This window comes from Anguilla anguilla, chromosome 4 (assembly GCF_013347855.1).
Source record: "Anguilla anguilla isolate fAngAng1 chromosome 4, fAngAng1.pri, whole genome shotgun sequence".
Lineage (NCBI taxonomy): Eukaryota > Metazoa > Chordata > Actinopteri > Anguilliformes > Anguillidae > Anguilla > Anguilla anguilla.
Window position 1 is genome coordinate 51,378,542 of NC_049204.1, and position 16,587 is coordinate 51,395,128.

A 16,587-nucleotide genomic window follows, 5' to 3' on the forward strand; every position below is an offset into this window, starting at 1 on the left:
GCCCCTCATAAAAAGGGCGATCTATGAATAAAAGGGCTGTAATTCCTGCAGGGATCACTGGAGATGGATGTAAAACAGTCTGCACTTTCATCTCATATTCATTGATTTACTTCAGATCTAATGTACTGGAGTATAGAGCCAAAACAGCAAAAAAATTGTGTCACTGCCCAAAATACTTTCGCCTTGTATTGAATATGAAAGTGGCCCTTCATTGCCTCCTCTTGTTTCCTTGGTGGGGATTCACTGTGGTTCAACTGACAATCCTTGATGGAGTACCATGTATAGTTATTTTTATAATTGCAGCTCCAGATGGTGACTCATATAAAGGTGCAATGACTGCTGTAAATCAGCTGTACTCTGGCAGTTCTGTACTCTGTCAGTGTGTTTATTGGTAACAATGAAGCCAAACCGACAGGACTGCATTCTGACCAGAGAAACAGAGAATGAGAAAGAACCAAGCCTACATAATGTATGCTCATAAGTGCAGAAATAAATAACAATTAACTAAATAACTCCCCGAAAGTACCTGTATTTGTAGTTGCATTATAGCAATTATTCAGCTGAGTAAGTGCAGCATTTAGAAGTTTCATTGATCTGTACAGTTTCCCCCAACATGTTATTGAAATTCATCATTTTCTAACTAGAAAACTCAACTAAGGGTTTCAACAAAACACTCAGAAAATAGTCGGTCTCACTTGGATTAAGCAAAAACATGTGTCAGTATGGATTCACGAGTATGAAATAGATCTTTATTTAAGTACAATTAATCAGTGGATTGATAAATTCATACCAAAGCCTCAGTCATCACAGAACAAAAGGAACACCCCTGACTTACAGCTACATTTTTCTGTTATTGTCTTAATATGCATTATTTCCCTCCTGGAAATAGTTGATGCAGACATGTTTGGGACAAGCCAGTACTGCTAAAGAAAAAGTCAAAGATTTCTATCTTTTTAAATCCTTATGGTACATCTCATCACACAGTAAGCAGCCACATATTTGACTTCTGGGAATGGATTATGCTTAATATGGCAGGTGTTATTTGATTATTATTTCTTTGCATAATAAAGCTCTTGGAATGCATCTGTTTTGCTGATAGCAAACTGTATTTTTATTGCATTATTAGGCATGGCTGCTGGGTTTAAATTAAAGTTGAACTCTGTTTGTGGCATGTGTGCTTAATCGTAAATGCGATGATATGCGACGCAAAGAATTGAACATTTTTTTGCTCAGCCTCATCCTGTCTGACCTCGTATCACCTGGGGGAAGACATAAAACTAGCATCCAATACTGAGACTCACAAGTAATTTGAAAGTCTTGCATGTGGTAGATTAATTCAGCTGCACAAGCGTGTTATCAAATTTCTCCTTTTATGGAACCACAGATGTCCTCTTGTTCTTGTCGGGAAAGCGTCTCAGGTCACATAAAAGTCCTGCAGAGCGAGCGTTCCCCCTGCTTGGCCGCTGTGCGATTTCGGACAGGTGATGGATTTCTACATTCTTTTTAATTAAATACTGAGGTAACCTCCATTTTTCTCGATCCCAAAAAGGGCTGTAGTTGGACTCTGAGGGCACCCGAAAAAACCTGCGCGCTTCAGGTTCGTTTGTTTGCCTGAGAAAAGACAGAACTGCTGTGTGAGTGATTTACATGTCTTGCAAGCTGCCATGCTTGTCAGTTTCTCAGAAAAGAGTGATTGCACAGAATATAATGAAGCATACCCCCAAGCAGAGCAGACCCCCATTTTAGCTATGCTCTGCTGCCAAGGTGGCTAACACTGCTGGCAGGTCACAAGCTTTCCCTTCCATGACGGGTGTCCTTCATTGGGTCTGTGTGCCCATCCATAATACACAAAACTAACAATTAGTATTCAATATCCTCAACAGACCAAATGACACACAGCTCTATGAAGCTGAAAATTTTATCAGATAAACAGTGTTCCTCACAATGCCAGCAGAGCTGTGCTTTAAGCAGAGAATTTGATGGACTCCGAATACAAACCTGTCGAAATCCACCAGCCATCACTAACAGAATGAGCACCTTTATGTTTATTCTTGCATGTTCATGTATGGTGCCACTGTGAAACAAGGCCTGGTATATGAGCCATATTTTGTCTTCTGTTCATAATAATTATCAGCAGAGAGACTGCCTCAATCAAGGAATCACTGCTGAACCTTGCTGGCATTGGGTGTTTTCACTTCAAATGGAAACGGACCGAGATGGGACAAATTCAAGCTTAGCAAGGGTTTGCTGAAGCCTCAAAAAGTTTTAGTGTTGATGAGTTGCCTACACAGTAGACCAGTGATCTTCATTCTCCGTCCTGAAGGGCCACAGGGTCTGCAGGTTTATGCTGTTACTCGGCACTTTGTTGATGAAAGCAGTCGATTACACAGTTACCTCACCTGGTTTCAGGGGTCTGAATTGGTTGCTGATATTAAGACTAAGACAAAAACAAGCAGACCCTGTAGCTCTCCAGGACCAGGAATGAAGATCAATGCAGTAGGCTCATAGTGTGAATTATACACCATGGAATGTAGGGACATATTTCCAGATATAATTTTTCTCACAATTATGAGGATTGTGAAAATATTGATTGATATTGAAATTATTGTTCATAAAGGGGTACTGCATTTAAAACACAACCAGTCTTTCCAGCGCTGCATAAAAGCCACATATTTAATGACAATTAAATGCTTGACTGTTACACTTCCACAAGTATATTTTTTCACAAATTCTGTATATAATGAGAATAATTCAAACGGAAACAGAAACAAAACCTGTACACATACAGTAGGTTATTCTGTAAAGTACGCCTCACCTTTTCTTAATGGGCATGAGCATTTTAAGATGAATAACATTAAATGCTAGAGCACTGTCTAAATCGGTACTGTGCTTTTAAACTGGCACCCCCAGACCATTGCCAGCGTCGGTGTCTTTTGATTTGTGTTTTTGGCCAAATGTTGATTTGGCAGTGGGACAGCTTGTATTCTCAGATTCATGCAGATAGATGAAAAAAAAAAGACTGTCTTCAGCAGAACATCGAGACCAGTGAAGTATATTACAGCTATTAACCTGCTATGGCCAGTTTCAGGGAGAGAATTCAGTGTGGTTGGCTGAAGTTGCACAACGGGTCAGAAAATGGCTTACAAATTGAACAGGCTCTCAGGACTTCTGCCTTCGGGTCAAGAGAAAAATTGACTTCAGTGAAGTCATGCATTTATACCCTGATGCACATGACTATAATTTTACGCGGCTATTCCTGCGTTGATATCGGTAATACATCAGACTTTGGCAGAGGTGAACATCATGTGAACGTATGTGCTGTTTGCCTGGCAGTATTACAGCTGCAGCCAGTATGATTTATATGGAAATTTGACATTTTGTTTTGAACAGGTTGCTATTGTGATTGAATAAAATATGTTCTAATTAAATCTATCCTTGTTTGAAGTGCGGCGCCTCGAGAAAAGTAGATGCACAGGTGTTTTCATACTTTTCTGCCATCATTTTTTATAAGTAGGAGATCATGCCTTGAATAAAGATAAAGTATTTTTTATTTGGTTAGCTTTAAAAATGCAGTGATGTGGGTATATGTTTACACTTTGATTTCTTCCCTTTCCTCTGTTTTCCATCCTTTGGGTTTTTGTGTTCAGGTTCTGTGCGGTCGCAGTCGGGATTCGTTGGGCCCTGTCCCAGCATTCCCCTGTTGAGAGCTGAAATGATAAACCACTGGAGGGCAGGTCTTACGGCGGGCCTTTATTAAAGACCTCTTTGTTTACTGTTTGTTTCGGGCCATTTTGTTTGATTGCACATGAAAGGCAGGGCACGGCCCAAGCCCCTGGCTGCCAGCGGGAACGCGAATAAAGGCCCTTCACTCGCTGGGAAGGAGGAGCGGTTTCTGGGTCTCTGCAAAATGGCTGACACACACCTATCAGGAAAACGTGCCTGCTGGTTTATCTGCCCCGTCCAGCAGCCGTGACCATCTGCCCCACAGCAATTCGGTCACTGTGCTATGCGATGTGCGATGTGATCAATATTGATTTATAAATGACATTTGTACATAGGTACAGCTCATAACAACATGCGTTTAATTTCAACCCATATATCATACACCATATATATCAACCTATAAAGGTTATCAGCTGTATTCGTGTTTACAGCTTACTCTCCCCTCCTCAGCTCACTGTGGCATGGTCTGTCCCACATTCCACTCCTCAGCTACGGCACAACGAGCCACCTGCATCAAAGTACCCAGCCCCAATCTCCCAAGGACAGAACACCGGGCCCTCGAGAGGATCGACACTGTGTAAAAAATGTAGCTGTTTCATCTTAACACTCAGTTCTGAGTCTATCCTTCACTTTCATTCTGTCAGATGTGACATTGACGCGTGAAGTCAATCTCAGGCACTTGCCAAACAAAGCACGACGTTCCCTGATCTTCCGCCTCTCCAGCTCATTTGCTCCCGAGGCACTTGTGTGGGCGTTCGGTCTGCCAGCCCCATCTAAGCGGATGGCTTATCACGCGGCCATTTTGGCGCCGATGGGGACATTTGGTTTTAATAGTGAAAGAGTGGGGGAGGAGGGGGCAATGACTTTGTCAGAGAGCTCACACAAAGCAAAGGTCAGAGGGCCAGTCAGATGGCATCGACCAGAGATCTAACAATAATCCTTTGTGGGACTTTCCCGGAGACAAATTGATTTCAATCCAAGTAGAACATGAAGGACTTCTTATTATGAAGACATTGCATTAGCTGGCCAAAGCCGTAGAGAGGCGGCTGAAATGGGATCTATGACTGAGGACTGAAGGCTGGCTGTGCTTCGTAAAGCTTGGGCTTTTTTCCTCCCCAGTGAAAACGGCACAGCGTCACTACATTTCTTCTCTGACAACCGGTCTCTTGCTTACTGTAAACACTAGTTAACATAAAGCTGTCTCTACAATGCCTTCTTTTGCCAACAGAGATTAACCTGGACCGTACTGCTGCCTCATGACAACCTGTTTTACATGAACATTACATTTTACATTTTAGATGAATACAAAACTAGCCCTTTTCAGCAAATCTTTACAACTCATTGAATATTGATACTAATAGTGTTGATACATTTTTAATCTATTTAAATGTAAATACAGTGCTTTTTCTATTTTTTAACTAATTCCAGAATGTATGCAACCTCAAACACTTGTTTTTACCTTTTAATGCAATGTACTGGTCATCACTATCCCTATCTATAACTTTTTTGAGATTGACATGAACTGTATTAACTACACATAATTGTATTTCATATGTTATGGGAGCAGTTAGATCAATGGAAATAACTACACTGTTAATACTAATAATTGTGCATGAATTAACTAATTATAAATTAATTGTATTAATGTGTCCCCCCAAATTAGATACAAAATGGGTAGATAAACAAGGTGCTTGATATTCTTAATAACCTTTGTGTAATTAAATAATATTTTGCTTAACATAATCTGGGCTTTATACAGCTGTCTGCATGGTGACTCACAATCCCCTTCCCTCACAGAGAATGGGAAGGCAACACCTTTGAGAAACAAGCAAAAAGCAAAGGAACATTCAGCTAGAACATGAACCCTCTTCACAGCAACAAAGGGCTTAAATCTGTCAGAAAACACGTCAAACGCACAAGCGCACCAAACCAATAAGCTTGAGCTACACCAGTACAAGCCAATAAGCTTGAGCTACACCAGTACAAACCAATAAGCTTGAGCTACACCAGTACAAGCCAATAAGCTTGAGCTACACCAGTACAAGCCAATAAGCTTGAGCTACACCAGTACAAGCCAATAAGCTTGAGCTACACCAGTACAAGCCAATAAGCTTGAGCTACACCAGTACAAGCCAATAAGCTTGAGCTACACCAGTACAAGCCAATAAGCTTGAGCTACACCAGTACAAGCCAATAAGCTTGAGCTACACCAGTACAAGCCAATAAGCTTGAGCTACACCAGTACAAGCCAATAAGCTTGAGCTACACCAGTACAAGCCAATAAGCTTGAGCTACACCAGTACAAGCCAATAAGCTTGAGCTACACCAGTACAAGCCAATAAGCTTGAGCTACACCAGTACAAGCCAATACGCTTGAGCTACACCAGTACAAGCCAATAAGCTTGAGCTACACCAGTACAAGCCAATAAGCTTGAGCTACACCAGTACAAGCCAATAAGCTTGAGCTACACCAGTACAAGCCAATAAGCTTGAGCTACACCAGTACAAGCCAATAAGCTTGAGCTACACCAGTACAAGCCAATAAGCTTGAGCTACACCAGTACAAGCCAATAAGCTTGAGCTACACCAGTACAAGCCAATAAGCTTGAGCTACACCAGTACAAGCCAATAAGCTTGAGCTACACCAGTACAAGCCAACAAGCTTGAGCTACACCAGTACAAGCCAATAAGCTTGAGCTACACCAGTACAAGCCAATAAGCTTGAGCTACACCAGTACAAGCCAATAAGCTTGAGCTACACCAGTACAAACCAATAAGCTTGAGCTACACCAGTACAAGCCAATAAGCTTGAGCTACACCAGTACAAACCAATAAGCTTGAGCTACACCAGTACAAGCCAATAAGCTTGAGCTACACCAGTGGCAGTAGAGTAAGTTGCTGCAAGAGACTGGGGCACATCACTCACTGATACAGCACAGCTGCACAAAGCCATCAGTCATTTACTTATTAAATTCCTATTGCCATTTATAAATATGCAATGGTTAAATTATTGTTTCTCTGCCACAGCTTTATAATGTCATTAGTCTCCCTGTGGCTATTTAATAAAAAAAAGAAATGGTAGGTAAACAGTCCCACCGTCCTGATTCCATAAAATATAGACTGCGTATGTCATTTTGAATGTCTTTAGGCACTGACAAGGAGTTAACTATGCATATGCTTAACACAAGTAATATTTACAACCTTTGCTGCATACAAATTCTATCTACTTAACCCTTTTTATGAATTTGACAATACAAATAAAACCTGTTGTGTACATTTCCACTGCTCAGTAGATAAGCTCTCATTATACAACATGGAAACTGACATAAAAGGAAACATTTGGCCAATGAAAAGAAAACAATTATTTTCATCACCTCTGTTTGACGTGACACAGGAATGAGAGATGTGACCTAAAGTGACTGCACAACATGCAGCAGCCCTGGCTGTTATGGTTTAGCTCCTCAGGCAATGTTTGTGATGCCATTGACTTAATTTATGAATTTCGCCGGCGGTTAGCTCCGGTGCGATGCTTTCATTTTGAGAATTAGTTCCAGCTAAGCATTTGTCTGCGTCAAGTTATTTTATTATGAATAGCTTGATTCCAGCTGTGTTGATTTATGGTCAAACTGACGCTTAAGAAGTAAAAACGGCTTGATTACAGTAGATGTACTGTACAGGTGAGGGTTGTAGCCAAAAACTAATTTAAATATGCATCTTTAGTTTCCTGGATAATTCCACATTAATTAAGGCATGCAAACATGAAAACATGAACACATGCAAACTCTAGATAATTTTGGTTGGCCACATTCAGTCTCTTTTCTAGATGTTACCTCTACACACCCAATCAAAATGCCAAATGTGAGCAGGAAACTGTGTACGCCAGGCACTGTAGCTCATGGAAAATCACACACACCCGTTTGCTGATTTTCATCCGAAGAGATCCTGACCTAGATAGTTACAAATCGTCCAGATTCATAATTCTTCACATAAATCAATTTTTCAAACCACATTTTCATGCCCTACCAATAGCATTTTATATGGGAACTGTGAGGAACTAGAAGCTGGTCATTTAAAGCTGAACAGCCAATTTTACAGGAATGTTCTCAAGTCCATTACTTATAGGAAAGAGTTGCCAAAAAAACATTAATATGGTTTTCTTTCAATGTGTCCAACTCATCGTTTGTGCAATATCTATGAGTATAGAAAGAATACCCTGGTATTGCAACCTATTTTTCATCCAGTACATTTAGGAACTGGCTTTAATTTTAATTACAGCAGGTAAGATACACCATACTGTGTCAACCCTGTCTGGCAAACTGTGATTCAGCCAATAGCTAAAATTTCCCCCATTAATTGGTTATATGTACCAGTAAGCTTATTTTGCATTCAATATTCCATATACATGTCTACTGATAATCATGTCTATTGAAGTGCTGTTTAAATTTGTATGAATGACAACAATTGTTAATCAGTAATTATTCTCAGATCGGATGGGAATAGGAACAGCCATTGCCATTAATGATTTGGTCAGTGCGGTCTAGTCAAAGGGGTCTTTATAATGAGACAATGTGGATATAGCAGTTCATTTTTGAAGCAGTTAGCGACACAGCAATTTCCCCATCAATACTGCATATAATACAGTGCGGACAAAAGATTCTGCTAAAGAAAGGCAACTACAGAAAAACGAGACAAACACAACACCCATGCACACCAGCATATTGATTTACTCGAATGCACAATTCAGGCAAAGCATTATGCTTATACACACAAATGTAATAAACACATATTATTACAAAAAAATACAATTCTTCCTTTTGTTTTCTAGAAAATGTTTCACTTTGGCACTGCACAAATCCCGTAACACCGCACTGGATCCCTTTTGGCCGGTAAGACAGGGCGGTTAAGACTCCGCTCTCTTGGTCCTCTTCAGCTTCTTAAGGTTCTCCTGTCGCATGGTCTCGCCCTCCAGGGAAGCCATCTCCGACAGCCTCGCCACAAAGGAGGCCGAGGCGCCGCAGACGGGATCCGTGTACGCGTAAGCTGAGGACAGACGAGGCGCGTCACCAATCCACACGCTGACAGCAGCCTGCAAGGCAAGGCAAACAGGAGCCTCCCGCTGCAGGCTGTCCTGACAGCTCGTCAGACAGGGATCTGCACATGACAGGCTCTTTTCTTCCCTCTGCACAAAGCCTACTGGCTCTAGAGTTCAGAGGGGTTGAGGGACTGAGCACAGAAGCCGCACTGAGCAGCGGAACAAGGTGAATATTTAATTAGAATAGAGCCCATGTCTGAATGCTTTATGACATCACCACTTCCCATCATGGAGGTCGTAGTACGGCAATAAGATTAAGTGAAGGCCATTTCCACTTTCTTTTAAAACCTCTACGTATGCCATGCTTGCTGTAAACATGCCAAACATTGACAGTAAGCTTAGAAAAGTGCACAGTACCAAAGAAATTAAATATATAATTGCTTTGTTTTTTTAAGTTATGAGGGTTTAATGAAATTTAACCACATTTTTTATAAAAGGAAAGCGACTTGCAATCTTTTTTAGTGGTGATGAAAGGACTAAAAACACTTTTTGCTAAAAATATAAAACTAAGGCACAGGCTATATACTTACATTTCTTACTGGCACCAATTCTAAACAGACCAGACGTTTGATTATTACCTCTGGGTCTAGGAAATAAGAAAAATGGCACGTCACTTATTTAATGCATAACAAATATAATTTTGTTTTGTATTTAAAATGTATATTTAATATTTACATATGATGTTTACAAATGTCTAAATCTCACTAAATGCACTCCGATAAAGTGATGACCTCTACCACTAGCAGAAAAAAGAAACAAAGCTAATGTTATTTTTTTATAACTTAATACATGATTACACAAGAAAGTCAACAAAATACATATATTGCTGTAATTACGATACAGATAATAAGCCGCTAGTGCATGGTGTGTCATTTTATGACAAATTATGTTACCTTTCATAACCTTCACAACCATTTTTAAACTGGCCATCTTTAAAACAAATTATTTTTTGTAGTTATAACATTTAAACGAATGGCAATAAAGCAGGTACCTGTTTATGTGAGTGTCAGATGAAAAACTGGGCTTTCCGCATAATGACTGGACAGTAACTGGCAACACCATTGCTGGAACTGAAGTAAGATCATATCCTTCATAGGAGCTAACACAAGTGAGGATGAAAACCCATTATCAGTACCTCAATGTGAATAGCAAACAGTTCAAACAGGTTCATTTCTGCAGGAACTAATTAGATAACTCCTAAAGGTATATCTTCGGTTTATCAGGGTGATGTTTTTTAGATGTGAACTCCGCTATGGAAGGGCACAAAAAAATCATGAAGTTGTGCATTTCACCAGTAGAACAAATTTCTCTCTGACATTAAAAACATACAGCAATGAGGTGCTCATAATTCAATAATAGTTCAATAATACTATAAAGTGCACATTCACATTAACATGCAATAAGAATTTGACCAAGTAGCCTGTAATGCAAGAGTCAGGTTGTTCCATAATTGCCATATTTCCTTGAATTAAACTTCCTCCAAAGGCACATAATGCAGTACAAAACACATAAACGTTTCCTCTTGAATTAATTCTTAATCAAACCTTTATTGTACATGCCAGCAAACTGATTGATTTTTTAATGTGCTTACACGAGAAATGAAAGACTAGGCCTATTTTTCATTCCCGGAGATGAAACTTCTGGAAACATTTCTAAGAGGTTCAGATAATACCCAGAATCAAAATGACGAATTATATTCTTCAAATATTCAAAATAAGCTGCTTACCTGATGGAAAATGGCTTGGAAGGACTGTGGGAAAGTTCTTTGTGTAGCATGAATCTATTTATGTCGTTGGATCTGTGAACCTGGTAATCCCGAGGAAGAGGTGGTATGAAAGAATTTGGCTTGGGTAACCTTCTCTCTGTGGATTGAGAGAGTTACAAAGAATATAACCAGAAAGTTATATATATATATATATATATATATATATATATATAGATATCTTTATATGCACATCCCGAAATGAAAAAGTATTTGCTGGACAAAGATTCAGAAAAAGTTGTCTGATGAAGAGCACGGTAGCTCTAAACGTCACATTTGGTAAGAAATAAATTTGGCATAAGGGAGCATTGATACGATGATTTATTCATAGTGGTAGTCAAAACAATAAAATGTGCTACAAAAACAGCCATGTAGTTAGATCTGATATGGCAAATTCCCAGTAAATAATGTTCTAATCACCAGCTCTACATACCACACATGATATAAGCCATACGTTTTATATTTTTCAGTAGCTTTCCTTTCAAATTTTTTAACGTATACAAATGTTTAGAGTGCCACCTGCTGGCGATAAATCGCACGATTCACATGATCATGTAAATGCACAGGCTATTATTTGATCTCGATAGTAAAGAGTAATACTAAGTAATACTTTATAGAAACCTAAGCTTCTTAGCCATACAAATACAAGAAATACACTACCTCTGAAATCATACTTGAAATCGGTTCGTTGCCCTGTCCACCTCGCGTCAAACAGAAAATTCCTCCCGGAGACATCTATATCTGGAATATTCTGTTCAATACCAAGTCTTGTCATTTTCGGATCATGATCTCTTGATAGGAATGAGGAGTATGTGGACCTGTGGTGCGTAAAAACGCAATATATGGTTAAAAAACAGAGATGAATACACAGAAAACAGTCAGGATGTATAAAAATTTACATTGAATCATCACAAATGCACAGCCAGCTACATTATAACAACCCCTGACAACTGGCAATTCGCACAATCTCACGCGTTGCGAGTTTCCAAATTTGAGAGCCAGCTAGTTACATTGTTTCTGCTAGCTGCAGTTCTTGGCTACTCACCCTTCTACAATACAACTGCGTTCCAATCCGTTAATTTCTTTTGACTCTAAAAATTCAGAAGAAAAATGGTAACTTTGTTAAGAAACTTGATTAACTCAGTTAACGTAAGCAATATCAGTGATTCTGGCTACATATTCAGATCTAGTTATTAGTAACGTTACTTCATTATGTTGTCTAGCTAGCTATCCAGTTTCCCTTCAAATTGCCCAATGTTCACTTGCACAAGACCGGTCTCGGGGCTGTTTAGTATAACTAGTCTAGACTAGTGTAGGTAACTACTTAACAGAATAATGCTGGTACCGACACTGAACAAAACTGAAGGTACCATCATTAGCATGCGCTCTGTAATTCAGTTCCGTTAGTCTGCTCCTAAAAATGTTAAGACGTAACTGTTAACGTTAGCTATGATAACTATTATCTAACTGAATTATCCATTTGCTACATATGCTATATCTAGACCAACAACTAAATAAAATAACATTTGCCTAACTAACTCGATCATTACCAGATAGACAGATGAATTTGCTAGCTAACAAATAGCCTGTTGACTTTGGCGTTTATATAACGTTACTTACTGTCTTGTAATGACCGAGTCTCTAGGTTTCCCGTCCTCTTTGCGAACGTCTGTGTTATTTTGGGTGCTACTGAAAGTTTTCCTACAGCAAGCCTCAAATTCCTACATCTTGCGACTGGGCCAAGAGGTTCCATGCTTCTGAACAGGTGGATGTCACTGGACCCGCAATCACCGCGACCATTGCCGAACAGCGGCACCAATTTTGTACCGTTGCTTGCCATCCTTTCTATTCAGTAAGCCAACCTAGCTATTATATCTAGCTGTAAGGTAACATTAGACTACCTAACTTACGAGCAAAGCTCCCTCAGACGTTAACTTCAACGCCAATCGCCTATCTGGCTGACTAGCTATCCTGGTAGCACGCGTTTCATAGCTTTGTAGCGAACGTTAGCTTGTATGAGCGCGGAACCTAACATTTGCGAACTGGCAAACGTTAAATGTAAATTATTTAGTGAACGTAGCTAGCTAACATTAGTCTAGGTAGTCCACAGGTAATAAGGAACAAGCATCTGTCCTCAGTAACATCTGTAGCTACCTAGCTAGCGACAATTTAGCTCGCTATGTAGGGTCGTGTTTGACGCTTTACCAACTTGTTCCCTTTTTGTTTTTAAATCTCTTTCACAGGCCAAGTTGACACTCAAGCTGGATCATACCACAGCTCCAACAAAGGTGATAAACGTTAGCGATCGACCTGTTGCCATGGTTGCAAAAAACCAAGATGGCAACGCATCATACTGTCCCCGGAACTCTATAATAGTACCCCGCCAAGGCGTAACTTGGCTGGATAGCATACCTGCCATCCCAGTAACATTTCCACGATACATGCAATCTTTCATTGTTAAAACATCAGAACCAGAATTAATCATTTTAAATCGCCATCTGAATCCACTTTTCATTGAAAAATATAAAAAGTCGATGTGTGTGTAGAGTCGACACTATGTTCAAGTCAATAGGATTTTTTCTAGTAATATTTATGACTCATAAAACATTCAGATATTTAATACCTCAGATCAGCAGGATCACCTGAGTAAAACTGACTATTCTGTGTCAGTAATCATTATTGTGCCTACGTGGCCGCTGAAATCATAAAGGACAAGACCACTTTAACTACATTTTATGGCCACTAGGTGGAGGTGGCATCATTTCTAAAATTTTCCGGCAGCCTTTCACTGCACCATCCTTGAAAAAATTTGCCCTTTCCATTGTAAATGTTCACCAAAATTGAGCTGTCAAGCCTTGTACAGGAACACAATGCTGCCATTTGATGAAAACAGGAAACAAATACGTGATATACATGCACTGGAAATGAAATCCAATCAGTCTTTTTATTATGTTTATATTTATAATATCCCATGATAAACCTGTAACAGAAGAACAATATTGCTAGTAGGCCTACAGACATTGGACATTTTTAGAACAATAACATTTTCACAAAAATCTTAAAACAAACTCACAAAATTACAGAAAAGACAAGAGATTCCACAATTATTCAATTGTTATGTCAAAATCCTGCGTTTGTCCGGAGTGTTATCTTAACTCAATCTGAGATTGAACAGTACATTTCCTGAACAAGAAACCGGGATTTGGGACTCATGGATTCATTTTAGCTATTCATATATCAAAATGATTCAACTTGGCGCAACATAATGGTTTGTCAGTAAAGGTTGATGAGAACTGCTCTTAATGTGTTTGGCTTGTGACAATTATTTTAGTAGATTCACATTTCTGAATACCTATTGTCAAAGGTAATTAACTTAAAGTGGATTTCAAAACTTAGCAGAGCAGTATATAAAGTGCATCAACTTATTTGTACGCATAAGAACACAAAAACATTGTTGATGACAAAGGATGAATCGGCCCATCTACTGCAGGCTCATCTAGAGGACAAGTAGCACATCCAGGTTTTGGACTGACCGGTCAACCAAACTGGCTATGAAGCTGCACACAGCACAAGCAATTATGCCTTTTCAAGCTCCCTATTATCCTGTCCATTGACTTTCATAGACATTACTTGTCACATTTATTAACTGTACTACAAGAAGTGAGCAGAGTAGCAGAAGTTGCGTGCTCTTCGGCAGATTGCCATTCCCCTTTCAGTGTTCCTGCATGGAGGCTATGTCGTTTGTGAAATGGCTAGCATCATATCTTGCTTGTTTTACATTTTGGTTCATGTGCCTCTCTATTCTGTGCTCAAGTTTGGTCAACAACTTTCTATTACTCTGTAATCTGCACATATTTATTTTTATAATAAAGACTATACTATAGCATGCTTTTCTTAACAGTTTTCAACTGGACAGGCTATTACGCTGTATCTTTCAGAAAGACAAAATAAAATGTTCTAATGAGATTTAAGGTTTGTTTGATTATTGATTATTAATTAAAAAATATTTATAGCTACAAAACGAGAGCCTGTTGAAAAAACAAGTTTGATAAAAGCAAGTAGCTGTTCTATATTAAACTGGTGTATTTTGGCTTCGGTTTCAAAGTTACAAACACTATGGAATTCCTAATAAGCCCCTTTCCCAAAGGGTTTGTCCCCTGAGATTCTACTGTACTGTGTCGAGTGTCGTCTTGAACACTCAAAAGGTAAACTATTCCATGTGTTAACAAATCTCTGTGGAAAAAAAATACTTCCTGATATCACTGTAAAAAATGATCTACTAATAATTAGATTACCACCCAATATCCCTCGTTTTGTTGACAGAACACAGCCTCATAGTTTATGTAGTTCCCTTTTAAAATCTCTTTTTCATTAAAAAAGCTCCCTTTATTGAGGTTGAAGAGATTAAGTCATCTACAAATCAGCTGCACAGGATGGATGTGATTCATTGATATTCTAGAACCCCCTTTGGCCCAAATCAAAATGTGCAGATGTTGAATATCACAGCCTGTTGGAGAAACCATGTGCATCTCACTGAGCTCAGTTCATTCTTCTGACAAGTCTGTTTATCTGCTTATCCCTGTGGCCAGCATCACGTCCCTCAACAAAGTGAGTTGTCTTTTTGTTTGTGACCCCAGGATGGGACCACAGTTTGAAGAGCCACAGGAAGTTGTGTGCTGCCTTTAAGTTCTTCTTTTCAACTGTGTAGATTTCATGGATTTCAACACAATTAATTCTATATTTTCCTGAATAAAAATGAGGACATTTTATTTGGGGATGTAACTGAAGTATCAACTCTGAGTACTAATTCTGACAAGAACCAACTAACTGGTAGCAAAAAACTAATGTACTCTTTCTTCATTTGACTTGCATTACTGACAATACGGGGAAATTGATTCACGTCCAGTAAGTATGTTTCATTACATAATGTCAATGAAGAAGATATTTGATTTCTGAGATGGCTACATTCTGGAATAGTATCACCAAGGGTATAATTTACCACACAAGCAAAGTAAATTTTTAGATGGAAAAAAAGTCTATTCAATATCCCTTACCAAGTCTGGTCCGCCTTTAAGTTGTATGACTTACCCTTAGACCCTAGTAATAAAGGCTAGTTTGGGTTCTGCAGGTGCAGGTCCTGGCCATGCAGACCTCACATCTGTATGCTTCCTTATAGCCTACTCTTTGTGGTACGGTCAGCACTCTTGTAAATAAGCTTCCTCATCTTTTGAAGGGGTACAATTCATTTTCATGATCTGACTACTGTCACAAGAACAAACAGTCTTTAGTAATTTCTTCAAAAGATAAAGACCTATTATCTAGAAAAAAATATACCAATAAAACAGAATGACAAGATGAATGTGATGCCTGAAACCACAAGCTACATATCTTTTTTTCAGCTAACATCATCTTGACTGGCACAGCTTTTATGGCTGCCTAAACCTTTTGCCTTTTGAAACGGCTTTCTGGCACAGCTGGCACTGCTTTCTATCCAAATCAAAACTAAATCTACCTATTAACTGCTTACACATATAGAATATTAGCCAGTAACGAAGACAATCCTTTCCAAGCAAGACAGGCAAAAAAAGTACTTTTCCAGGATAAGTTATTTAGTTTGGCAGCTGGATAGCTCAGTAACCTACAATTACTCCAAAAGGCTGTATTAAATAGCGTGTTTAATTAGCCTAGTGTGAACCTAGTTTTAACTTTTAACACTAGCAGACTGAATCTGACAGCATAAACACGTCTATAATGGTATTATTATGATCAATATTGGTGCTTTAACTGTATTGCCTCGTTAATGTCAGCCATTCATTTCAAAAGAAAGCTACTGGTTTTATTTTCAACATTTGTCATGTTATTTCAATGGGGACGAACGTTAACGTTATTTATTCAATAAATTGGACCAAGATTACACTATCCGGACTCTTGACCCACCAGCGTGCCTCTGTGAAAGAAAGACGCGCGCAATGTGAACTTAAAGTTAGGGTTCTTGGATTCACTAAAGGGA

The 16,587-nt window shown here is 39.0% G+C and overlaps 1 protein-coding gene across 3 annotated transcripts; it reads right to left on the reverse strand.

The window, feature by feature from the left end:
* Positions 1 to 8,259: 8,259 nt before the first annotated feature.
* Positions 8,260 to 12,945, reverse strand: si:ch211-171b20.3. 3 transcript variants are annotated; one of them, XM_035412950.1, is made up of 7 exons: positions 12,198 to 12,945; positions 11,623 to 11,668; positions 11,238 to 11,395; positions 10,542 to 10,677; positions 9,807 to 9,914; positions 9,346 to 9,401; positions 8,260 to 8,763 (listed from the first exon to the last, which is right to left on the reverse strand). In XM_035412950.1, the coding sequence occupies exons 1-7, from the start codon at positions 12,415 to 12,417 to the stop codon at positions 8,624 to 8,626; spliced, it is 864 nt and encodes a 287-aa protein (XP_035268841.1). In that variant the 5' UTR covers positions 12,418 to 12,945; the 3' UTR covers positions 8,260 to 8,623. The 3 variants fall into 3 exon arrangements, with proteins under 3 accessions (XP_035268841.1, XP_035268842.1, XP_035268843.1); XM_035412951.1 differs by having other exon boundaries at positions 12,787 to 12,928; XM_035412952.1 differs by lacking the exon at positions 12,198 to 12,945 and adding an exon at positions 11,784 to 12,051.
* Positions 12,946 to 16,587: the final 3,642 nt, after the last annotated feature.